Source organism: Trichinella spiralis, assembly GCF_000181795.1.
Source record: "Trichinella spiralis strain ISS 195 chromosome Unknown Scfld5, whole genome shotgun sequence".
NCBI lineage: Eukaryota > Metazoa > Nematoda > Enoplea > Trichinellida > Trichinellidae > Trichinella > Trichinella spiralis.
The window spans coordinates 1,720,668-1,745,722 of record NW_003526944.1 but is presented as its reverse complement, the minus strand read 5'-3'; the positions used below and the strand labels follow the sequence as shown (position 1 = coordinate 1,745,722).

At 37.3% G+C, this 25,055-nt stretch overlaps 4 protein-coding genes across 4 annotated transcripts; 2 read left to right on the top strand and 2 right to left on the bottom strand.

Moving 5' to 3' along the window:
- Window positions 1–869: 869 nt before the first annotated feature.
- Tsp_04056a (hypothetical protein) lies at window positions 870–1,022 on the top strand (the record flags this gene model as incomplete). Its single annotated transcript, XM_003374822.1, has 1 exon — window positions 870–1,022. A coding segment is annotated over one exon (153 nt), but the record flags the coding sequence as incomplete, so codon positions are not given.
- Window positions 1,023–1,576: 554 nt separating this feature from the next.
- On the bottom strand, window positions 1,577–13,415 carry Tsp_04055 (putative HECT-domain protein). The gene is made up of 33 exons (XM_003374821.1): window positions 13,187–13,415; window positions 12,493–12,681; window positions 12,290–12,420; window positions 12,090–12,197; window positions 11,753–11,997; window positions 11,569–11,689; window positions 11,362–11,516; window positions 11,186–11,274; window positions 11,005–11,129; window positions 10,827–10,940; window positions 10,606–10,720; window positions 10,472–10,531; window positions 9,407–9,886; window positions 9,181–9,328; window positions 8,817–9,057; window positions 8,505–8,743; window positions 7,948–8,050; window positions 6,787–7,884; window positions 6,489–6,666; window positions 6,123–6,196; window positions 5,588–5,758; window positions 5,352–5,511; window positions 5,092–5,185; window positions 4,830–5,031; window positions 4,374–4,683; window positions 3,893–4,098; window positions 3,648–3,778; window positions 3,216–3,577; window positions 3,004–3,130; window positions 2,595–2,805; window positions 2,293–2,418; window positions 1,912–2,157; window positions 1,577–1,795 (listed from the first exon to the last, which is right to left on the bottom strand). Exons 1-33 carry the CDS (start codon window positions 13,413–13,415, stop codon window positions 1,577–1,579), a joined length of 6,807 nt encoding a protein of 2,268 aa, XP_003374869.1.
- Window positions 13,416–15,223: 1,808 nt separating this feature from the next.
- On the bottom strand, window positions 15,224–22,749 carry Tsp_04054 (UNC45 protein). Its single transcript, XM_003374820.1, is given in 25 exon segments — window positions 15,224–15,408; window positions 15,596–15,711; window positions 15,759–15,847; window positions 16,038–16,127; window positions 16,223–16,327; window positions 17,482–17,628; window positions 17,791–17,913; window positions 18,097–18,252; window positions 18,312–18,432; window positions 18,504–18,733; window positions 18,805–18,893; window positions 18,928–19,138; window positions 19,154–19,501; window positions 19,558–19,696; window positions 19,784–19,878; window positions 20,170–20,304; window positions 20,360–20,452; window positions 20,512–20,581; window positions 20,667–20,835; window positions 20,945–21,115; window positions 21,191–21,359; window positions 21,429–21,596; window positions 21,670–21,759; window positions 21,813–21,988; window positions 22,542–22,749. The coding sequence occupies 25 exon segments, from the start codon at window positions 22,747–22,749 to the stop codon at window positions 15,224–15,226; spliced, it is 3,693 nt and encodes a 1,230-aa protein (XP_003374868.1).
- Window positions 22,750–23,697: 948 nt separating this feature from the next.
- Window positions 23,698–24,912, top strand: Tsp_04053 (pseudouridylate synthase 6). The gene has a single exon (XM_003374819.1). It carries the CDS (start codon window positions 23,698–23,700, stop codon window positions 24,910–24,912), a length of 1,215 nt encoding a protein of 404 aa, XP_003374867.1.
- The last annotated feature ends 143 nt before the right edge of the window (window positions 24,913–25,055 follow it).

Here is a 25,055-nt window from a genome sequence, read left to right as displayed (position 1 = left end):
GTCAAAATATAAACTATCTGGCAGAAAACACCATAACAAAAACACTGACTTAGTCAAAACACGCCTCCGCAGGGCTGAATTTGAAATTTCAAAATTCAAAAATGCCCTACATAAATGGAACTCATCCCAGAAAGCTTTTCACCAAAACATAAGCAAACTAACTGTGCGATTACTGCGAAAAATTAGCTAGATAAAAAGTTTAATTTACCTAATGTTTCTAACGATGCGGAATTAACGTGAAAAATAATATAATGCAATAGTAAAGTTAAATAACTTTCTCTATGAAAAACACTATTTCGGATAATAGTAAGCCCTGATCGCTTAGAGATATTCAATCTGTTCTGTTCACAATGAAATTCAATGCAAAACGCAAGTGCAAATTGAAAAAATGGACATTTTCTACAGTTATGTCTAGACGCCGGAGTTTAATAACAATAAGTTGAAAATTCATTTTTTGACACAACTCACGTTTGAACTACATATACATAATTGGGAATTTTGTTTTTTTTTTAATTTTTGTTACAATTCAAATGTAATGCTTAAATAAATTGCTCAGATATACTATCGTTCATGCAAAACACGAGGAAAGTATGTTTTATCATTGAAATTTTTACCTGGATTCAGTTTGGTTCACTTGTACTTTTGCTACGCCGCACTATAGTTCATACAAAATTACTCAAATGAAATTAACCACGGGTACAACATTTGCTTTTCTCTGATTGGTCTCTTACTTTGCATCCTTCTTATCGGTGATTTGGCAATCAATGTACTGTATATTACAGTATCTTTAATTTTAATTTAATGTTCATAATTATATTTTTACAATATGCTTGAACTTAAAGTAAAATTTTCTCCGTTCCATATTTCAGATGTTTGTTTTGGTATCTATGCACAAATATTTCCATTATGTGCGATTAAAGCGACGACATTTTGGTTTCTTTGACAAGTGGCATAAAATCATATTCCTCGTCGGTGAATTTCAATACGTTTTGTCTGTGGTCTATCATCATTTTGTTGGATAATTTGAATAACACTATCCACGATGTGGAATTGTTGTGCACTTGTGAAGCGTCGCATTACACCGTTTGTAATTTTCACGCATAGGCACAACGTTTATGATTTTCATGTTGTACATTTTTGACAATGTTGAAAACAGTAATTTATTCATTTTAAATTTATTTAACCATCTTTCGGGATAAAGTAAAATGAATTCTAAATGAAATTATATTTTCTCTTCTTCACTGCCTGTGTTCTTGTTTCTTGCGGTGTTCTACAGAAATCTCTTTTATACCAAATATTCCACCATACAGTAGAATGCATATTTTGAAGTTATTCTTCACATTGAAATCATCAATTATTAATCATGCAATAAACCACACGCACACACATGCACAGTGTAAAATATGATAATGAATAAGAATGAGAATATATGAATATGAAATGAACAGGTTGCTAATGTGAATTACTTTAAAAAAAACACTGAAGAGAAAAATAACAATAAATAAACAAAATAGGAAGTTCTGAATAAATAGGTATGTAGGTGGTAAATATACCTATTTTATTTTTTAGCTGCATCTTATACGAAGCCAAACGTTTTGATCTTAATCGCGAACAACAGTTTCTGTCGCAGAATATTCTTGCTTGAATACAACGGGATGTAGAGACGCGAAATGCACGTATTCGCCGTCGGTAAATACATGTCATCCGGTGGGCGAATAACAACGTTCGGTGTCGGCATAAAACCTTCCATTGTAGGGGGCAAAGTCGGGCTTCCTGTCCAAAAATAGATCAAATCCTAAAAAGAAATGATGGGATTCAATACAGATTTGATTTAATATGACATTACAATATTCAAATTATATACAAATATAGGTCTCATTTGGAAATTAACAAACAGAATAAAATTCTCACCTGCTTTTCATCTGCCGTCATGGAGCTCACTACAGACCAGAACCATTTTTTAAACTGATCAAACTTTTCTCTGGGTAACGACTTGTCCGCCGCAGCGCTGCTACTTTCGTCAGTAATCACGGTCAACTTTTTCAAAAATTTCACATTGACGTCACTCTGGCCTGTAAGCAAGAGTCGAAAATCCTCCGCATTGATTGTGTCGAGCATGCTAACTGGTATAACATCACGTACGCCGTCTCGGATGTTCTGAAAAGAGCATCGATCGAATAGTCAGATTTTATTCAAAAACACTGCACGCAACAAAAATGATAAAATAATAGTGATTTCAAAAAAAATATATATATGATAATATAAGAACATATACAAAAAAGAAGAACTCACAGTAAGAGCCGATTGAACAAGTTTGTAAAGTCGATGCTGCGCATACAAGAACACATACTTCACTACGTTTTCTGAAGTCACTGCCACATTTGTACCGTTGCTCAACAATTCAACCGTATTGCCTCCCTGAAAAAAACACGTATAAAACGGGCATATTTTGTCCACTTGACTTGACAGAATTTGTCAAATTATAATAACGCCAATTTGAAAAACAATCAACCAACCAAAAACAAATAAACAAATAAATAAATAAATAAATAAATATTAACAGTTAGTTAGTTGTCAGTCATTATTTCAATTACTTCAATTGCATCCAGTGTAATGGTAAAATTCAAATCCAAATCTTCAGCCGCGTATTCACCAGTGACAAGTTTGTGCAACTTTTCGTACATGTAGCAATCGTAAAATGCCATGTCGTACCAAGTGATCGGTCGTCGCAGAATGAATTTGAAAACTGAACGACAAAGTGGTAGTGGAAATATTTCATTCTGCGACAGTGCAATTCCAATCAATCTGAAGCACAAGTGGAATTTAATGAAGCTAGCTACTTAGCTAGCAGGCAAATGAGAGAGAGTGAAAGTGAGAGTGAAAGGGAGCGAGAGTAAGCGTAAACGTGAGAAGATATAAAAGAGAAAAAGCACAGAAATGATTCACAAGCATTTTTTGAAAAAAAAATAATAATTAACCAACTGTTGAAGAACACATACGAACCTGCCAACGTTACGATACGCGTTCAGACGGCTGGGTGATTCGGCACCGGCGACCGGCGCGTAGAACATACCATTGCCAGGTTTGAAAAACAACGGACGATCGTCTTTCACGTCTGCAACGTTCTCCACTAGAAGAAGATTGTCGACAGAAAATTATCAAATAAAAAAAAGAAACAAAAAACAGCAAAATATTATTAAATCAGCAACATTTACACAGTCGAGGCAGATCTGGACAAGATAACCATCTCGAGTCGTAAGTAGTGACGGTCGATGGAATAGCGGCGCCGGTTGCAGAGGAAACGGTTGACGTGGTTCCGCCCGATGATGCAGCCGACGACGACGTGTCGACGGCAGCCATGCTTGTTGCTGCAGCAGCACCGGCTACTGGACCTGGCGATACTTGAGAAGCGGAAACCGATGCCGAAGCGGTACTGGCCGTAGCGATGGTAGTAGTAACTGCGGCGGTGTTAGCAGGCTGAGCGGTCGCCACAGTCGACGGCATAACCGTCGACTGAGTCGAAGCACTGGGTAACGGGCCTCCAGGCATGAAATCTCCTGGATTTCCACCACTGCTCCTAGAATAAAATTGTTCAAAGAATAGTTTCCTTTTATTCAAATTACACAATCAATCAATGCCAAACTTACTGAACCCAAGTCAACAATACTTCGTAAGCATTCTGTGCAAGATGTTCCAGTGTCGCCTCGTGGGTGAGCATTACTATCAACTGGTGAGTCGGCACTTCGAGCAACATGCCGGTCACTTTTGCTGCGTATCTCTGAAACACAACAGAACAATAAACCAATAACCAGTAAATAGAACATTACAAATATCTCTGCACAACGTGAAAGTCCAAAGATCAAAGCTATTATATTATTCATCATTCTCATACCGGAAACATAGAGTTCACTTTCATGTAAATTCGATTGCCCATAGCTTGCACGTTGTTCTCATCCAGCGGTCCTGCCACCTCCGGAGCAGATACAGTGGGGAAAAATGGCGAAGCACCAATTGTCCCTTCAAGCCATCCTACAGGCATAGTGAACAACGGTCGTCGACTGTTGTCTTTCGATCTGCCTCGACTGCGCAAACCCAATCCTGCAAAATCAAGCAAATAGAAAATTATTTAGCCATGATCACATTCGAAAAATTGAACAAAATGAACAATTTCATCAATTTCTCAAAACTCTCACACACTGAAAGTCAACATGAAAAAAAATGAAATTTAAACCAATAATAATAAGTTATCATTTATCACCAAATTCTTTCCCAAATAAATTAAACGTGTAAATTTTTGAAAAATTCTTCTCTCGTACAAGAATAACTAAAAAAATAAGTAAAAAAGAAATAAAAGTTACTTCTGGATCTCCTACTTTGTCTAGTTGGAGGCATTGGTGTTGCAGCGGACGGGCTACCTATTGTATTCATTCCCAACGCTGTGGTTGGTAGTGGTGACAATTCAAAATTGGGCAACGGCAAAGGCGACAATATGGCAGACGCGATGGCGGTGAAGAATGATCTTGCCACTCCGGAACCTTCTCCGGGCTCATCTTTGAAGCTCACCTTGACGCGGTGCACGCCTATGACGTGATGCTGTGAACTGTTGCCCATCTGGCGACGTTCAAAAAAAGCATTCAACACTTGAAACGTTTCGCGCAAAAGCATAGGCCTATCACGATCAACCTGAAAAAAAACCCACAAATCACAATCGCCATCCTAAATTCTAATCGAACTTCTTGCCATCAAATTGCTCGTCATATCACCAAATATCATCATGTTCTAATATGATTATAATAATAATAAATATGAAATTCAACTGTTCAATTTACCATGAACTGCAAATCCTTAGATGTATTTCGAATGCGTTCCATCGCCTTGCGAAAACGAGCCGCCTTTGGTCCAAAACCAGAAAGTTGAGTGAATATTGAACCGCCGGTTGTCAACATTTGTTCATCGGCGAACATTTTCGCGAACGTCGTCAACACCAGCTTCCAACGACTCATCAACATCTGCTGATCTTCCCAACGAACCCTGTGTTGTAATGGAAACAGACATAAGAATTACAATTTTCAACATAAACATTCTCCTTACAGAGCTGAATTTACAATAGCGGTGATGGTATCTTCGGCACTTTTAGGCGAAGCTGCTTCGCTCGAATGGACAATAACACTTTTGGATCTGCGTTCTACAATCACACATGCAAAATTACTTTCATACTATTATATATATATATATATATAATATGGTAATTTCTAGATGAAATCACAAATATTAATTTTTCTGAGAGCAACTGAAAAATATTTCACATAGAAGAAACAAACTTAAAATTTCAAATATTTAACTTGGCTTACCACGACGGAATCGTTTTGGACTGGACTTTGAAATTTCTCGATCAGCAGCAGTGTCATCCAATGGAGCGAATGACGCTAATGTAAGACGCGTTTTGTGCGACATGTTTCTAGTAAGACTACTCGAACCCGGAGCTTCGTTTCCCATTTGCAACTGGGTTCTCTTGAAGAAAAAAAACAGATGAAAAAACAACGATCAAATCACAACTGCAAGAAAAAAAATGTATGCTCCTCCCAACCAGGTGTTCACTCCATTTGTCATAGGATGGGGGCAATCCGTACAACGACTCCTTGCTGGAGCTTGCCTGCAACATGTGCGGCCGGTTGCACAACGGTATGCTTTCGGGCACACTGTGCTCGAATGCAGACTTCACCGGAAATAAACCAGGATAAACCATAGAATCAGAACGCTACAACAATAAAATAAAAATTATTTCAAACCACAAAGCGACTAATAAAAATACACGATTATCCATCCCTCTTTCGCAAATGAATAATTAATAAATAAGATTAAAGCCCAATGCTGTGTGTTGTTTACTACATTTAGTACATTTAGTTAGTTTTAAAAACCAAATCAACAAATGGAGCTAGCTATTTAGGAGAAAAAAAGAGCTCACCGTAAAAAATGGGTTTTGCTTGCTAATGGACGTCGATTCACCTGCAATCGCGTCGGATGAATCACGCTGAAGAGCTCTCTAAAAGGAAAATCAAACAATGTTTTGTTCCACATATGTGTAAACTGTGCAAATAGGAATTATAAAAACAATAACATACTATAAAAAGAAGATCACAACAGGAATTGGTAGGAAAATCTTTGGACATATCTCGTACGGAGTTTGATAAATTTTCTGAAAACATGGACAACGCACCGGCATAACAGAAGTAGGCGTCGGCAACGACTGCCACGTGCTTCATGGACCACAAGTCCAAAGCTGCCCAGCTATCACCGTGCTCAGAAGTGTGACTGCGCATCATCGACATCAACAAATTCAGAACAGTTAAACGCGACGCCGTTTCAGATTTTGACGACATTTCTACATAATATATATACATATATATAGCAATAGCATTAGACTAATTATATGATTTGGAATAAAATTGGAATAAAAATTCTCTTCTTGTGATAAAGAATTAGCAAACCTATAGTTGACTTGTCGCCCGAGGTTTGCGCTGCATCACCTTCACCAGCAATGTCGGACATGTGAGATTTGGCCGCCGCTTGACGCTTTTTTGGACCAACTATATTCGACATGGCGGCAGAAAATCGTAAATGCGAATCCAAATAATCGAGTAGCGGAAATAGCCAGTTCCACGTCGGCTGCAACGTTCTGCTCACTTGTTCCTATTTGTGTAATAATATCAAAATGAAAATCAACAAATGACGAATAATGATAATAATAATAATAATAATGATAGTAATAATAATAATAATGCATACCAACAATTCAGCAAGTAGACGCTTGGGGACGTAAAAAGTCGAGCTGCTACGGCTCGCCATCGACGACTGCTCCGAAGAATAACCGTACAAAAGCAAATCCAACGCTTCGCGAATCAACATTGAAAACAAGCGCGACAACAAATTCGTTATATGTACGGTGGAAGTTGACAATTTTTCCGGGGATGTGGTCGGTTTGGCGCCTTTCTTGCGATCTCGAATTCGGCCGGACCAAGCAAAATTCGACCCTTCGGTGTCGGTGTCTTCTTGGTTATTTTCGTCGAACATAACATCCGATTCTTCGGATACGCTCGAATTGGATTCGACTTCAGTGTACGAATAGTCGGTATCTTGGTCGGCGTTGCTGACACGACGCGCATGTCGGCCAGACGCCTGGCTGCCTTCGTGATCCGAGTCGGCTTCGGCGGGAATTTCCACCACATGCAGCGTGGGCATCGCCTCCAACGGCGGCGACATTGCCACGTCGACAGAAGAGTCGTCGTTTCCGGCGTCGGAACCGGCGGTCGCATTGCCTTCGGTCTCTTGCATCGTCTCGTCTGCTTCGGAATCGGTGTCGTTGTCGCTGGTCGCTTCTTCGCCAGTCAAAGTGGCCAAATCTTGCATGTAAGACGACACCTCTGAACGTGTCCTCTTGGGCAGAGAGTTCACCACAATTGGACTGCTGGCAAGGATGTCGCGTTCGTCGACGAGAAATTTCTTCTCCTCCTCTCTGTCCACATCGTTGGGAAGCAGCACCGGATCTTCCATAACCATCTTCTCTATCAATTCCAGCGGATCGGTACAGTTGGCCATGGTGAACGGTTCGCACGGTTTCACCATGCCCAATCGCACCGGGGCCAAAATACCGTCGGCGGTGGTGATCAACTCGCGCACAGCGTGCGGTAAAATAGCGTGAAATATTTTTCGACAACGACTCAGCGGTTGATTCTTGCGGCAATTCGAATACTGGGGCGACACGTTCAACAGCACAAACATGCGTACCACGGATCGAGCGAAGCGGGGCAAAACGGCCAAATTCTTGTCTGCTTTGGACGTCAACTTGCATTCCGTGGACAAAAGTCGCACCAACGCATCGAAGCACTAAAATCAAACCAATCAAACACTTAATTAAGCATATATATACAGAAAGCAAAAAAAACCTACCCCAATAGGCAACTTCGTCAACAGCAGGTAAACAAAACGATCCAAAAACGAAACTCCATCTTGGGATATCAAATAAAATCGACTTTCGCTCATATTTACATTTCTAAAAAAAGAAATAAAAAGAACACTCAAAATTTGCTAAATAGAATAGAACAACAGTTACGTTTCAAGCGGATGATATTCATGCATAACAAAATGTTCGAACAAATCCCAACGACTGAACAAATATTCCAAAGCTCGAAGAGCAAAACGAGGCGGATCCAAGTCAAACTCTGGCATGTCAACTGAAAAAACAAAATGAATAATAATAATAATAATAATAATAATAATAAATTATAATATGAATAATGTGTAAAAGAACTCACTCAAAGAGGCAATACTTTTTCGACATCGAGAACGAAACTGTCGATGTTCGCTCACTTGGCGACTTACCGTTCTTGTAAGGAACAACAACAAATGCTCATTCCTGAGAAAGAAAACAAAAAAATTTTTTGTCATTTAACGAAGAAACACGCATGCTCGCAAAATCGCCAACGTAAACGGCGCTTTTATTATACTTGTCGTTCAGAACACTGTAGAGACATTGACAATTGACGAGATTTCTGAAAAGTTCAAAACGGATGTCCAGATTGCCCGCAACCAGCGATTTGCATTTGCATTTTTCCCAACAATCGCAATATGCGGTCGGCGAAGTACGCTTCAATCTGCACTCGTGATTCCGATGACAAACGTACGCACATTCGGTGCAACAACACAACGAGCCGACCAAACCGCACGTGATACATTCAAAAATGTCCTTCAAAAAAAAAACAAAATTTGCATAAAATTCTGAAAATGCATTCTCTTCTTAAATGAATATTATTTTTTACCTGATTGACATGCTCACTACCGGTCCAGGTAAAGCTGCAAGTGTCGTTGCAGCAAAGCATATACAGCGGCGAAAATTCAGGCCTAGTGTTGACGGGAAAAACAACCGACATCATCGCTCTGTTTTGATTCGGCACAGAAAAGCTACGAATGATGCGTTTCAAGCTCAACAACATTATTTCAGCCACGTGATAACTGCGACAGTCGACAGCGTACATAAATGGAGTCATACCGTTGTGATCACTGAAATAATAATATTAACGAACGGAATATTTGAAACCAAAACTTCAAAAACAAGCTTCCACTTTACGTACAATATTTAGAGCAACAACAATTATTACAAATAAAAAAAAGAAGCACACGTACCACTGAGAAAGCAATTGAAATAGTTCAGTGTTGGCGACCAAATTTCCAGTGAGCAATTTCACAATTTCAAACGCAGCCCTTTGACGCTCATTCGAATTAGTCAACGCTCTGGGCTTCAACGTGGCCAAATCTAAAGCTACTGGAACCACTGGAACAACAACACAAAAAAAGTGTCAAACAAGACGGCAAACTGGAATATATAAGATCAGAAAAAGAAAAGTTTTACTCATTTCATCGTCAACACCCATAGAGGTTGTCGAGGGCGGGTTGCCGCTCTGTGAAGCGATCGTGGTTGTGCCCGCAGTAACAGGGACAATGCCCGCAGCAGCCGCGGCCGCTTCGACGGCCATCTCCATCGCCCACCTGGAAGCGGCACTCTGCGTGCTGGCCTCCGAACGAAGAGCATATCCCCGTAACACGTGCGACGACATGCCCGTCGGATCGACGAACCTCCGGCCAAGCTGCATCATGCTGTTCAAGCTGACCGTAACGTTGATTCGGCTGGGTGAATTCACCGCCTCCCACCTTCCGTCCGAAGTTGCACGACCTCCAGAAGGATTTTCACTGGCCGCCATCGACGACGACAATGACAAACTGAAATTCTCTTTGTTTGTCGCCGCAATGGACATCGACACCGCAACGTGCAGCACATTTCGACCACAGTTCAATTTCAATGATAGCATATCTTCATACAAACGACTTGTTACTTAAAAATATAATCAGCAACTTCATCTTTAATTTTTAAATAGAAGAAGTTTACAGCAAAGCCAAACAACTTAAAAATTATAGTCACCTATGGGCTTTTGAGAAAATATGCGCGCTTTGATGTAATCTACATCACAATGCAATATATCTCTCATAAGCTCTTCTTTCTGCAAACAGAACTTGCAATCATATATATATAAACGTATAAAGTATTATATAATTAACCTTTTCAGCGAGAAGAATAATGCCTATTTTTTTCTTCTCTGAAAAATTCGTGGCAAGGGTATGTGTGCCGTATCCTAACGCCAAGACAGTTCCGATACCGGTTGGACTTCCAACGCGCGCTGGCAAATCCGTCCACACTGGAGTTAACGAACCGCACCCATCACGTATTAGCATCAACGAATCCTACACTCAGAAGCATGAGCAAACCATTAAATCACCATTTGATAACGGAATTTAAACAATAACAAAGATGATAAATAGAAATCAATTCCAACCTCGCCATGGTTGATCAACCGGGGTCTGCGTGAGCCAATAAATTCATGGGAATCGTATGCGACAATGATGCTTGCAAGCATCTCACCAGAGAAATTAATTTTTGATAACAGCACTCGACTAAGAAGTTGATGCAAATACCAAATGCCTGAATACAAAATTTCAAAAATAAATGAACAAAAAAAACTATATATTCGTTGTTTTCAATGGGTCACTGCTCACCGGTAGGCTCAACTGCCACATCCAAAATAAAGTGATCATCGGAAAGATTGTAAAACTTCTTTGGCTCTTTTTGAATGTACTCCAGTGTAGAAGAAAAACATTGAACCTTTGGAACCTGAATTTAAAATAATAGCACACAATTATTCTTTTACAAGCATATATTTAAAAAAGAAAATATAATTAATTAAGCATCAATCTTCTACGGAGAAGAATTTATTTACCACTCGCAAATCTTCTTTGCGAAGTAGACGGCTTCGATTCATTGCGTCATCAGCAGTATCGTTTATCACGCCATTACTGTCCGCAAACAGAACTGCGCAATACGGTCCGTCGACCTGACACGTTGAATAAAATTTTAATAATACAAATACAATTGCTGAATAAATTTTGAAATCTCACTTTCACTACTTTGCCAATAGTTGCATTTCGATTTTCAACCACCATGACTACGTCTTTCAAATGCAGAGTTTCTTCTCTGTAGCTGCTTGCCGCAGAAAGTGCATGCTTTCTTTTACGATTTCCAGCTAATTAAACAAACACCGTATATTACTGTATATACGCGTACATTAAAATATAATACCAGTCAATTGGGCGGATGAAGCAAAAGATTCTGATCTATCTTCCACCGCCGATTCTAACCCTTCGTTGTATAACCCTCTTTTCGGATCCCTGCAGCATGATTTTGCAAAATGCAAATAATTCAATTCAAATTTCATTTTTTAAATATTACAAAAACCACACGAAATAAACACTTACGAAACAACTGAACTTGAGGGCAAAAGCATCTGAAAACGAGCTGTATCGTGGTTTGGCCAAACGGATTCCATTAAAATTACAACTTGTGGATATCCGTTAACAAGTGTAAAACCCAACGCATCGGCTTGAAACATAGGACCGTGCTGCATTCTTACCTGAAAAAAATACAAGCAAATATTCATTCAATAGCAAACCAAATCTGCAAACCAAATTTTGCATTACCAAGCGACCAACTGTGATATCCTTCGCCTCAGATGCAACTTCTTTCTTCAGTTTATTTTTTATTGCGTCCAAAACTTTCATTCTTTGCACTGACGGCAAAACACCCCTACGAAAAAAAACATGCAGTGTAAATTACAGAAAATAGTATACACTAATAATAACTGCCTACCACCAATAAACATTTCCAGATTTTGTCATGGCACAAGAATATAAATCGCAGGAGTACACATCGACAATTGGCTCTGGCAGACTGTGCAAACCAGTGGACAAAGCATTGCTTATTAAATCCAACGACTCGTCGACAAAACTAGCCACTCTGCGATGAGTTGTCAAAACAGTAGTGCGAACACTGCTGCAAGAAATAGATTCAATTGGTTCCTTGTTGCAAATAGTCTCCCATGCAGGATGCGGATTCTTAAAAATGATAAAATATAATTATAATCCAGTAACAAATAGTAAAATTATTTTTCTTTCACTTCCCAGTTCGCATAATTTGTAATTATTACCGGCGATGGTTGCTTCTGATTCCAAGCCCAACGATACAATACACCGTCCGCGGTGACAGCAAGCAAGTCAGAATGCATAGCGCCAATCGCACGAAAACGCTTCCCTTCCTTAAAAAAATTAGCAACAATAACAGCAGCAATTCTAACTGCCAAACAATATTATGTTCACAGATTAATAATGCGTGAAAAAAATTATTTACCCCATCCGATTCTTCGTCCGCAGTCCATTTGAAGAACATCTTCTTTGGGGACAATGAAATTGTATACCTCGGAGGAGGAGGAACGGACTCTTCATTAGAGGGCTCTTTACCAGCACCATCATTTGTTTTTTCTACATTGTTTTGTTTAAAGTTAAGATTCAATTAGTATCGTCAAAGAGCTGTATCAAATTGAAATTTAATACTGTGTCCACTTTCTGCAGCCTTTTCGAAAACACGCCGACGAAACGGGAAACTCAAAAAATCATCACCATACAAAGACTCTGCGTTGATAATTACATTTGCCTGTTCTCCTTGTAAACCAGTATCCAAAAGAGAAATCAGTTCCTCTGATACAAAAAAAACATATTTATTTACATAACATACATATTCTACTGAAATAAAACAATAACTAAGCATTAAGCAAATCTTGGCATTTATCAAAAATCAACAAGAAAAACAATAAAAATATAAATAAAAAAACAAATACCAGGTAAATAAGCTTCAGAAGTATCATCAAAATCATCTCCATCTTCGTCATCACGACCAAGTAAATTGTTCACCGCTTGATTAACATCGCAATTCTGAAAAAAAAACTCATAAATTACTAATGTTGCTGAAAACAATGTTAAGCAAAAAATTGTGACACACCGTTCTTTGCAATTCACGTACAATAACATCTCGAGATTTGCCTTGCAAAACAGCTTGTGCCTATTACAATCAATAATCGCAGTCATTAAACGGATTCATAATACCTTTCAACACATACCTCGTTGATTAACTCTTCTGGTACAGCGCCGGCTGGTATGAGCGGTCTGGAACCAACAATGACCCCTCCACGACCAACTCGACTACGGGCCATCATTACACGACGAATTTTCGTGGCTCGTGCTGAAATACCAGCGTTAGAGTCATTATTCCCTCCGCCGCCGGTGCTGTTATTGCTGGGTCCACCAGAACCCCTGCCAGTATTCGAAGCTGGTACCGTAGAGCAACCAGTCGCGCCACCACCACCTGCAGTAGCATCTTTCTTTCTAAAATTAACGCCAAAACATAAAATGCAACGAATCACCAAATAAATTAAACAAAAAACACCAAACGTACCCGCTGTCGTTTCCTTTATTGGCATGATCTTTCGTATCATCTATGATTTCGTACGCAACTCGAAAAACTTGGCCATCCTAAATTTAAATAAAGTCAATGTCAAATCAGTTGCACATCCCAACAAAATATTAGGCTAATACTGAGAAAATATTATCAATTCTTTCAAACTATAAAAATAAATGAAGTATTACCGCTTTTTTAAAAGACAATTTGTACGTCCTTATTTATCCCATAACAGTTTGAATATGCTTCCCCATTTGAAAAAAGTATTATACTGTTCATTCAAAGCACTTAGCTGAAATTTGACTGCGCTTAAAAAATTAAACAAATTTTCAATTAACTGAACAACATATAACTGAAATTATGTAATACGCATATGTACAATGGTTCTGTTCATTTGGAAAACGTGCAATCCAGTTCATGTGTGCATTCGACACAAAAACTGAAAAATACCAATATCACATTTGTATTAAACTAATTTTCACGCTTAATAATGGCCGGCCTCTGGTCTACATTGCGGCAAATACCTCCTGAGGAATGACCAAACCACTGATTATGATTCTATTTGTAGAGTCAGGTCACCAGCAACCAAGTGCACAGCAACCGGACAATTTGGCATAACAACTCGCTGGGGCATAAGCTTAATCACGTGCCAACATTGTACATTAATTCAGGCAGTTGTTATACGTGCGATGACCTGTATACCAGAAAATTACAGACAGACAACTCATCAAAAATTGGACAGAAGCAGAAATACACGACAGCTACGCAGTTGGACCAAAATAACAGGTAAAAAGCAAAATTTAAAGGAATTCTAAAGTAAAATTGTTGACTAATGCTGCGATGCCACGAAAATCGAAATAACTGTCAGCGGAAGACAGGACAACCGACTTTTCGAATGCCCGTTTTTCTTTTGAATATTGTAAGGAAAAAAAAATAATAATAAATATCAATAATACTCTTTATACAGTGCAAACATTTCCAGCCTCGGATCAGAATTGTTTTAAGAATAATCTATTAAAAAAGCAAAATAGCAAGTTAGATTACTGTATGCAACCTTGCAAATCAAATTGAATACTGTAGTATTCTGTAAAAAAATCGCAAATGGCAATTAAACTGTGGAAAAATTATGCAATTCTACACATTCATATGCAAGTGGTGTGAATAATTCGAGTGGATCAAAGCAAGAAATGAACTGCAACGGACCTGTGCACTCAGCGAACGCGTTACGCAACGGCCTGAGCTATGATCTGCGCTACATCGGTCGCTTAGCGGTCAATGCAAGTATGAAGCAAATTGAATTCAACGTCAGATCGGCGCTGGCGAAAGAATGCATTTGGCGAGTTTGCACTGTCGCGAATCAGATTTCAAGTTCTCGCCACAGAAAAGTGGACAAAGAGCTTTTGAAATACATCGCCGCCCAACCAAATCTCGATGCCGGTGGTCAAAATGTTCGTCTGTTCATCAGCACGCAGAGTTTGACCGTACTTTCGTTGGATACGGATCGGGTACTGTTCGTCCACAGCATGCCGGACATATCTTTCGCCTCTTGTGGAGATCAAGCAACGTCGGAATTTATTGCCTACATTGCCAAAACCGCTGAGCACGGCCGACAGTGTTATGTATTCGAATGCGCACTTGGTGCAGAAAAAGAAGTCCTGGCGACCATTGGTCAAGCGTTCGCTCTGCGTTTCGAACACGCTACGCAGACCAGTATGTGTTTGAATCCCGAACGCAGCGCTACCACTGTTAACGTTGTTAGTTCAGCTGTGGGATCTTGTGCCGACCGATCCGGCGTTGATCTTTCCTGCGAGCCTTGGTACCACGGTCGCATCACCAGAGAACAAAGTCAGCTACTCGTTCGTCAAGACGGCGACTTCCTCGTCCGGCAGAGCTGCTCCGACCCCAGCCAGTACGTCTTGACAGGTATGCAAGACGGCAAACACCGCCACTTGCTTCTGATCGACGACGACGGTGCCGTTCGAACGAAAGATCGCCAATTCGAAAACGTCCCCCACCTAATCAACTATCACAGGGAAAACAAACTACCAATTACGTCACTGGAAAGCGCGCTTGTCTTGCGCAACGTCATTCCTCGCACTGTAGCCATTTAAAGTTTGCGTTGTACATGTTTTTTTAACCTTGCTTGCCAAGTATAAATAAAAATGATGAACAAATTCATTTTTCTTACCACAGTCAAAAAACCAATCGCGTCTGGACCAATCGCAATTTGTTTCATATCTTCAGGGCGAAACGGCGACATGTCAAACATGAAGGGGCTCTGCGTATCCATCGCTTGAGCATTCATGCTATCACGAAGCCTAAAAAATCAATAAATTCAAATCAAACAAGCTAACAGAAATCCAACAGCTGCACTGACTGTTGTTCCAAGCGAAGATCTTTGTCAGGGAGCGAAAAAGCAAAACGGTGAAACGAATGCATCGCCTCTCGTCTGAGCTGAAATGAAAAATAAAAGTTAAAAAAATCACACTCAAAAACAAACCAAATTTAAAAAGCGATTATAATTTCACTCGCGGAGAAAAGTTTCAAAACTAAATTTAAGTAAACTTTTAAATAAAAAAATGTTTCAACGCGCCATCAACCGATAAACCAACGATTACAGTTAAACTGAATCTCAGAAATCAACGCTGACAGTGGTTTTAGTCAGCACAGTGCTTAGCGCATGGTTGGCCAGCGATAAGCAACTACGACAACAACCAACCCAATTAAAGATATGCTAAAAATGAAAAACTTTTTTGCGTGAATACAAATTGGTCGAAACAAAACAAAAAAAATAATGAATAGACTGTACAGAGGAAATTGATTATCAACTATTGGACAGTCCAAACGAAGGTCAACGTATTTCAAAAACGTTATGATAACTACAGCCTCCTCATTGGTACGGAACATTACAGTCGGCGTGCGGTGTTCGACCATCTCGAATACAGTATCTAAAAATTTTCAGGTACAAACACATTCAACGTTAAAACAAGAAGTAAATAATTATTACTTTAGCAGACTACTGCTATTTCGTTAATCATGAAGAATATAATTTATGCTATAATTTATATTAATTCATAAACGTCAAAAAAACAAAAAAAGCGTATGGTCGGTTACAATGAGGTGTTTAAACCATGTAGGACTGAATGCTTTTTTCATAAATCAGAAACTTCATCACAGAATTATATATTGTAACAAAATTATGCAGAACTGGTTTTTCACATTATATTTTCAAGTTACACCCTCAAGCATAAATAAAAAACATTAATAGTCAAATACAAAAATTCCTAAAATGATAACTTCAAAAATGGATAATGCACAAATTTAAAAAATATATAAACTTAAAATTTCGTTGTTCAACAATGAAGGCAAGACTGGTTAAAATACCTACAAATATCGTTCAGACAATGGATATAAATACAGAAAAAATCAAAATGAAACAAAAAACAGCTATTTTCGAAAAACAGAAATAGCTTTCACGAATTTTCACGAAGCAAAAATTGTCCATCTATTATTTCAAAAGAGATTTTTCTTTAAAACTTCAATAAAAGGTAAAAATAATTTCTCAGCTATTCTTCAACTAAATAATTTATCTGAAATTTTCATTATTCTCAAGTTTCATTTACTAAATTACAATATGTCACATCCAAAACAACGTAAAACAATTTCGAACGAAAAAGATTTTCATAGTAAAACATTAATGCATTGTAACATTGAAATTCATTGAGTAATTGTAATATTGAACAGGAAGACACATTTTGCTGATATAGACACAGAGACACACAATAATGAAAGAAATGCATAAAAATCAAAATCAAATAAAAACAGTAATTTTCACGAAGTACAAAAAATATCAGTCTATCTGAAAAGAAATTTCATCACATTTCAAGGTAAAAAAGTGAAAAAAAAAACATTTCTAAGTCATGCGGTAACTAAATATTTTTTACCTGAAGTTTTCATTATTCCTAAACTTATTTAAAACTGCATTCACATGTTCAGATGGCAAACAATCTTGGACAAAATTATATCCAGTATAAAACATTCTTACTACCTTTCTAACTAAAGATTTTTTGGACAGTCTAAAGGCACACTGTTGGCTTTCCTGTTAGCTGTTCGTATAATTCACGCGAAGTTGGCTTCACTAAATCATACGTGACAGCTAATTTCAGCGTCTCGTAAGCTAACGTAGCTGCCTTTTCTCTGTTCGATTTGGGCAATTTGCAAATCGCAACAAGAATCTAAAAAAATATACATATACAATAATTTCTTCCATTTAAATAAAACATATTACATACAAAATATGATTGATAAATAAAATAAGTTTTTTCTATGGAAAAAAAATCATAATAGGGCAAACGATCATTACAAAAGTCACCCACTTCAAATAATTCACTGCTGACCACCTGAGCTGCAGCTTCTTTCCCAGAACTCATCAGATTTTTCACGCATGCTATTGCATTCAGTTGAAGTTGTTCATTTTCGTGCATGCATGGCGCTTTAAACAGGTCTGGCCAATTAGGATGCTAAACATTAAACACCGATTAAGCCTGTTGAAACTTAATATTCGTTGTCGCAAACATTCGCAATATTAATTTTTTTCACAACTTGCCAAATAATTCATGTGATAAAATTAATTTCTAATTATTATTAAGATTAAATTATAGCAAAAAAAGAAAAAAAAACATGCAACTGCCGTCAATTTTTACCTCTTGAACAATTCGGCTACATACAGAGGCATCTTCAGTGAGCAATAGCACTGCAGAGGTGGAAATCAACGCCAATCGTTCATCATCTTCTTCTGAGCAATAAAGCAACCACAACTTGAGCCGATCTGTGCCAGGTTTTGCTACTTGTTCAAAAACCTACAAAAAATGCAAAAATCCACATTTCCAGCTTGAATAATGAAACTTCAAAAAGCGACCTTTTCGTTTAACAATAAATTGTGAAACAGTTCTGCAGATGCAGCACGCAGCGGTTCGTGCTCTTGTAAAAACCAAAATTCTTCTAATTTTGCCAATACCTTCTCTTGTACCATTTTATTCCTAAAATTGAAGAAAGTAAAAAAGTTTTCATTCAAAAACAAAGTAAAATTTTCGATTCAATAAAAACCAACCTGACTGAATCACTGACAGCTGCAAGATTAGTCAATGCTAACAGTGCTTCGTAATTTTGCTCGGCTGACATATCCGGATGAAGTAAAGAAATAATCGGTTTCACAACTTCGTAACAACGTTGTCCTGAAAATGCCATTTTTGGATCCATTGTTATTCCTATTCTTGCCAGAGCATGTGCTGCAATTATTTTTCCCTCTTCAGTGCATCTTTGAGCCAGGTCAATCAAAAGCTATATATATATATATACATATATACACATATAGACTTATATGCATGTACAAATCAAAATATTATCTTCACCTTTACACCACCTTCTTGAACCACGATTCCACGATGTTGTGGTTCTGTTGTAAAGCCACGCAATGCTCTTAAAGAGAACAAAAACAGCGCTGATTCAAAGAAAAAAAATTTTAAGATGTAGACCAGTGATTCCCAAAGTTGAACTGGCCATGGAACCTTCAATAACCATGATGTTGCCGTGACCCTTACAGTTCATTTGATGTGCAGGGAGCAGGAGGGAGTACGGTAAGGGGATTTGGAACCAGAGTAATTGTTGCATTGGATAGAATGAACTGAATGTGTAAATGAAGCATCGACATGGCGCGTTATATGAGACGGTTCTCAGCAATTTCAACTGAAATTAAATAACGTGAAGGAGTGGACATCTGAAAATGTCTCCGTGGACCCCCAGCAATGCCTCCATGGACCCCACTTTGAGAATCACTGATGTAGACGAATACCTTGCCAAAAATTCTCGACAACGTTCACTCTCTGTGTTAGACAATGCTACACAGGCAGAAACTGCGCCTTCGTTAACTAACAGTTCAATTCGATTTTTCACGTATTCATCAGAATCCTTCGGGTTAGCAACAGGAATGTGGTGTTTAGCAAATTTTGCCAACTCGATCAATTCTGGTTCTGGCTCTTTTTTATCATAAGTGTTGGTCAAATTTACCAAAATTGTACTCACGCCAAAAACGCACAACTGACCAGCTTGCTAATATCGTATGACGCATTAACAATAAATAAATGCACATAACAAATATTACTTACTTTTGCAAAGGCAACCAAACGTCGAATAAGATTCACATCAGATACTAACCATTCCTTCACATCTGCATCCAATGTTAAATATGCCAAGCCTTCTGCAGCCCAACGACAAATATCGATACTTTTATTTTCAAGCAAATATCTATTTTTTCAAAAAAAATAACTATTTTAAGAAATTTATTTCAAGCTACATCTTCTTGCAAGCGAAAAGTTAAATTCCAATACAAACTTTTTGCAAATGTTAGCAAGACGTAACATGGACAGTTCACCAGTAGGTCTCATGCTTATGTCATTTCCACCAGATGAGGAAATTTTGCACAAACCCTAAATTAAATATTAACTTAGGTTTCAAAAATATTTCTGTGATAGATTTCATACTGATGGTTAGATTCTTTAAAAATACATAAATATAATAAATAATAAAAAGAAATAGCCGGCAAAATGTTCATTTATTTACTTAAATTTTCGACTAATTATTAATAGCTAACCCAGTAAAACTCCAGCCCTTCAGAAATCAGCTAAGAAAAACATGAAATGAAAATGTATATTCAAAGAACAATAATAAATAAATTTTTTCTAAGATCTCAAATAATTATTTTTCACATTGAATCTTACCACCAAAGCTTTCACTCGAACTACGTCGTTTGAAGAGTTGAACAACTTTTTCAAAACCGATTTTCCCTGTGCCAAAAAGACTGAACAACGGTCACGCTTACTTACAGTATGCATGATCGCCTCAACAGCTACGCTCTGCAATAAAGCAAAAATACATCAGACCAATAATTGAATAAAAAATTATTTTTACCTGATTCAACTGATCATCCGAAGCTGCCATTTCCAGCAGAAGTTGTGTAAATTCAGGCTTTGCGACAAACTGGAATGCTACATCCACAGGACCCTGTGTAATAAAAAAGAAATTTGAATTTTTCAAACAAAACTATACAAAGTTCAGCTAACCCCCAAAAGTGTTGTAAACAGCGAGCAAATTTCTATTTTCACACCATCTGTAATTTTCTCCCTTTTCGTCCTAAATTGTACAATATTCGCGTTCAGTAATAAAGGAGATAATTTAAAAAATATATAAAGTGCAATTTAAAAAAGTACAAAATTACTGGATAAATTTTTCCATTCGATCAGTGTAAATGCTTCTGTTCTTGTCCGATAGCATATCGTCGTAAATATTTGTCAAACAAAGCGCCAAATAGTCTCTAGTTTCATAAGTAACAGGAACCAATGCCCTTTCGGGAATACTGCAACCGACAGTCATCAACCTATCCAAACCTGTGAAATAAATTAAATTACACAAATCAAACATAAGATAGTAAAAAAAATTCATATTCAAAACAAAGCTTGAAAAAGCTGTAACAACTCATAAAAAAAATAACGATACCATCATTTTGTACAAATTCAAGTGACCATCCTTTTGGCAAGCCGCCAACTCTGTGCGGCAATATTTTTGACAACAACTGAATAGCACAGTCTCTGCCCATAGCTGATACGGTCGGATCGACAAGTATTCGTTTCAATTCAAACAAAAATCCCACAATCTTCACTTTGTTGCCTGAAGATGCTCATCACGGGCAAAATTAAGAGATTATTTCAGAATAAGAAAAAAATTAATGCAAAAAATTCTCACGTTCCACCACAATTTCGTCCGGTAACTTTTGCTTTTGGAAATCCATAGCCGCCAAAGTATTGAAGCAGCGCTGCACAAGCACCACGGCCGCTTGACAACATCGATCATCCGAACAATTTAACAAATATACAATAGTTTTTGAATCCGCAACTTTCAATAAAAATCCAAGCTAAAATTTGAAATAATCAAAACTGATCATCAAAAATAGATTTTTTTTCTTTTGCTATTATAATAATACTCGTTCTTCAGAAGTAGCCAACTCGGTCAAAACTCTAAACGCAGCTAACAGCAAATCAGTATTGCTCTCGTCGTCAATCAGTTTCATCAGACGAGCCAAACCACCGCATTCCGTGAACAAACGAGCCCCATCGTTAAAACCAACCAAAACCATAATATTATGAAGTGCCTGAAAAAGATGGATATTTTCTCACTTGGAAAGTAAAAAAGTGTTCGTAAAGTTGAAATTTATATTATCAAACCTGAATACGATTTTCCACATTTGCTTCAACGCTGAAACAAATTTTTAGCATATCTTGCAATTTAGCTTCGGTTGAACTCAATTTCTCTGCCTAAACACAACTATTCATCACAGAAAAAGAGAAATCAACAATAAATTGCTTACATTTTTTTGAATAATAATATTCAAATCTTGAAACTGCTTGACAATAGCTTTATTATTAGGTTCATAATGAAGCGCTCGCTTTGCATCTGCTAATGCTTCAGAATATTTATTCAAACAACTGCGTGCAGTGCTTCGGCGATATAAAGCTTTCGGATCGTTTGGTGCACATTCCAACGCTAAAAATGCACTGCATAAAAATTTCACAAAGTAAAACCTTATAAAATTGAATTTTCACAATTCCCTTTTATTCTCACGAATAGATCTACTTTTCTGCTCATCTATCTCACGGAAAAAATAAAACAAAATAAGATAAACAGCGAATAAGAAGCAAATGCGAAGATTATTAGTTTAAAACAAAAATGACACATATTGGAGCAAAATGTTCTGACTCTATATGAGATAAACACATAAATAATACGAAAAATAATTTTTATAAATTCAGATATAACTTTCATAACAAATAAAATACTACAGTAAAACAATTAAATAAAAAGTCAACCTAACAATCATTATAATTATGCAATTATTTAGATAAAAAAATTTAAGTAACTAATAAAAATTAATTCGACAAAAGTGAATCAGAATGCATATGTAAAATGAATGCCAATTCTAAAATAATACAAAAATAAAAAACACCTTAATATAATGAATTAATTTAAATCAAATTATCGATATATTTGATAGAGATTCTCAAAAAAATGCATCAACACATATACATATATCTTTTACCTTGAGAAGCTTGATTTTCCGCAGAAACATAATCCTCTAGTTTCAGCGACACAGCTGCCATATTTTTCAACAAAGCTGCCAGAGTGACTTTATCTTCAGATGGGCACGCTTTAAGCGCTTTATTATAATACTCTTTTGCTTTTTCCCAATTTCCAGATTCGTAGTGCAAATTTCCTTCAGCTTTTAAACTATGCACTTCTTCGATCATTTTTCCAATTCGCAAACCACACCTATTATGAACCAAATATTTTTTTTAAAGCAGAAAAAAACTATGATGAAAATTTTCGCCTCTTCCATGTATTAAAATAGTTTGAAGAAACGGAAACATTTCCTACTGACATCTAAGAGATCACATCAACATATACTACACAAGTATAACTGGCAGGAGTGTTTTCAATTAAGCGAATAACAATCAAAATGGAAGAAATTGAAAATCGGATCGCATCGTTTAATAATCAAATAGAAATGCATCTGAAAATGGAAATATTCACTCACTTTGTTCTACGAAAAATATATCAACGCATTACTTCCGAAAAGAAGAAAACAATGTTAAAGGAAGCTCGACGACGCCGTGCATTCAAGCTGCAAAACCAGTTCCAATATGCGAGTGAACTGAAATACGGTAGAAAAAAACAATAAGGTTCATTTGATGTTTAATTGCAATGTTTATTAATTTTATTTGCTAATTTATTTTCACAGATTGATTTTAATTTTCAAAAAAGAAAAAAAAGTTTTCTTCAATTTTATGAAGCAAAATTGTTTTTGAACTCAGAAACATTTTTAAAATTTATTATTATTTTTGCTTAATTTTAAATTTTAAACTTATTCAAGAGTATTATTTGTTGATTAAATTTTTAATTTTTAAGCAGAAAAATTATATTAAAAAATTAATCTTGAGTTTTGAAATACTACAGTATGAAAACATTGTTTTGTAGATGAATTGTTGTTGGAAATACAATTTTTGTAAAATTGAGAACAATTCTTCCAATATTGAACATTTTCAATCGGCGACATGCGCTTCGGCTGAGTCACATTTTTTCAAATTCAACAAAAGTACAGGTAAAAGAGAAAGTTTTGCCCAATTTGAAGGAACCGTTATTTCTTTTTTTTTCAATGTCCTGGTTAAATGTTGAAATTTTACATGTTGCAGTGCATGATGAGCGTGAATTTGGACAGTGGAGAACCGCCGCTGAAAAAATTCCAACCAACCAAGGTGAAGCGTAGAAGGGTTGCAATACGTGAAAAGTTGCAATGCGAAGCGATGGTTGAATCGCCGCCTTATTTCACAGAAAACGGCTTGCGCAAAGTACGACCGTATTGGTTCCACTATTACGTGTTTGCCAAAAAACGATGGTTTGGAAGAAGATTGGTCGACGTTTTGCAAAATGAACTGTACAACCCGATTGGAAATTTTTTTGAAGAAGCTATTCTAGCCGGCCGAGTGACCGTCAACGGCCAGCCTACTAGTGTCGATTATGTGGTTGAAAATGGAGATTTGATAAGGCACATGTGCCACCGTCATGAATTGCCGGTGCTGGACAGTGCAGTGGATATAGTGACAGATACTGAAGATATTCTGGTAGTCAATAAACCTTGCTCGATTCCTGTCCACCCTTGTGGTCGCTATCATTTCAACAGTCTTGTTTTATACTTGAAGCATATCGGCGGAATGGACAATTTGAAAACGTTCCATCGTCTGGATCGCTTGACTTCGGGTTTGGTGATTTTCTTGAAAAATGAAAAAATTGAAAAGAAACTGCGCCAGCAGATGATCGAGAATCAGATTAAAAAGGAATATTTATGCTTAGTTGACGGCGAATTTCCTGAAGAAGAGGTCGTGTGTGACAAACCGTTGGATGTTCTTTCACAATCTATGGGAATAATGTACATAACGGCCGACGGAAAGCCTAGTTTGACCAAATTCTACAAGCTGTTTTCGGACGGAAAAACGTCCATTTTGAAATGCTGTCCCGAAACTGGCCGTACTCACCAAATCCGGGTTCACCTTCAATATTTGGGCTATCCAATTGTTAATGATTACATTTACAACAACAGCGACGCATTTGGACCCAACAAAGGCAAACTCTGCGACTATGGTAAATCTTTGGATGAGCTGCGTGAAGTTGTGAAAACTTGCTTCACTGCCGAAAAATGGATCGACAGAAAAAGCACTGTTGATCCAACCAAATTCGAAAACTGCAGCTGGTTCAACGTGGAGTGTCACTTTTGCTGTACAAAATTTCTAGATCCAAAGCCATCCGATTTAGAAATGTACCTGCACTGTTTTCGTTATTCTGGTTTGGAATGGTCATACGAAACGCCACTGCCAAAATGGGCTCAAATTTTGAAAGAAACAAATATTCACATCTAATAGTTTAAGATTGTTGTAAAAATTAAAAAGAAAAAAAAACAATCTTTTATTTCTCGCTCATTTTATAGATGATAAATTCAAGCAATTACGATTCAATGTATAAATGAATCCAAAAACACTTGCGTAAAGCTGCATAAAATGGC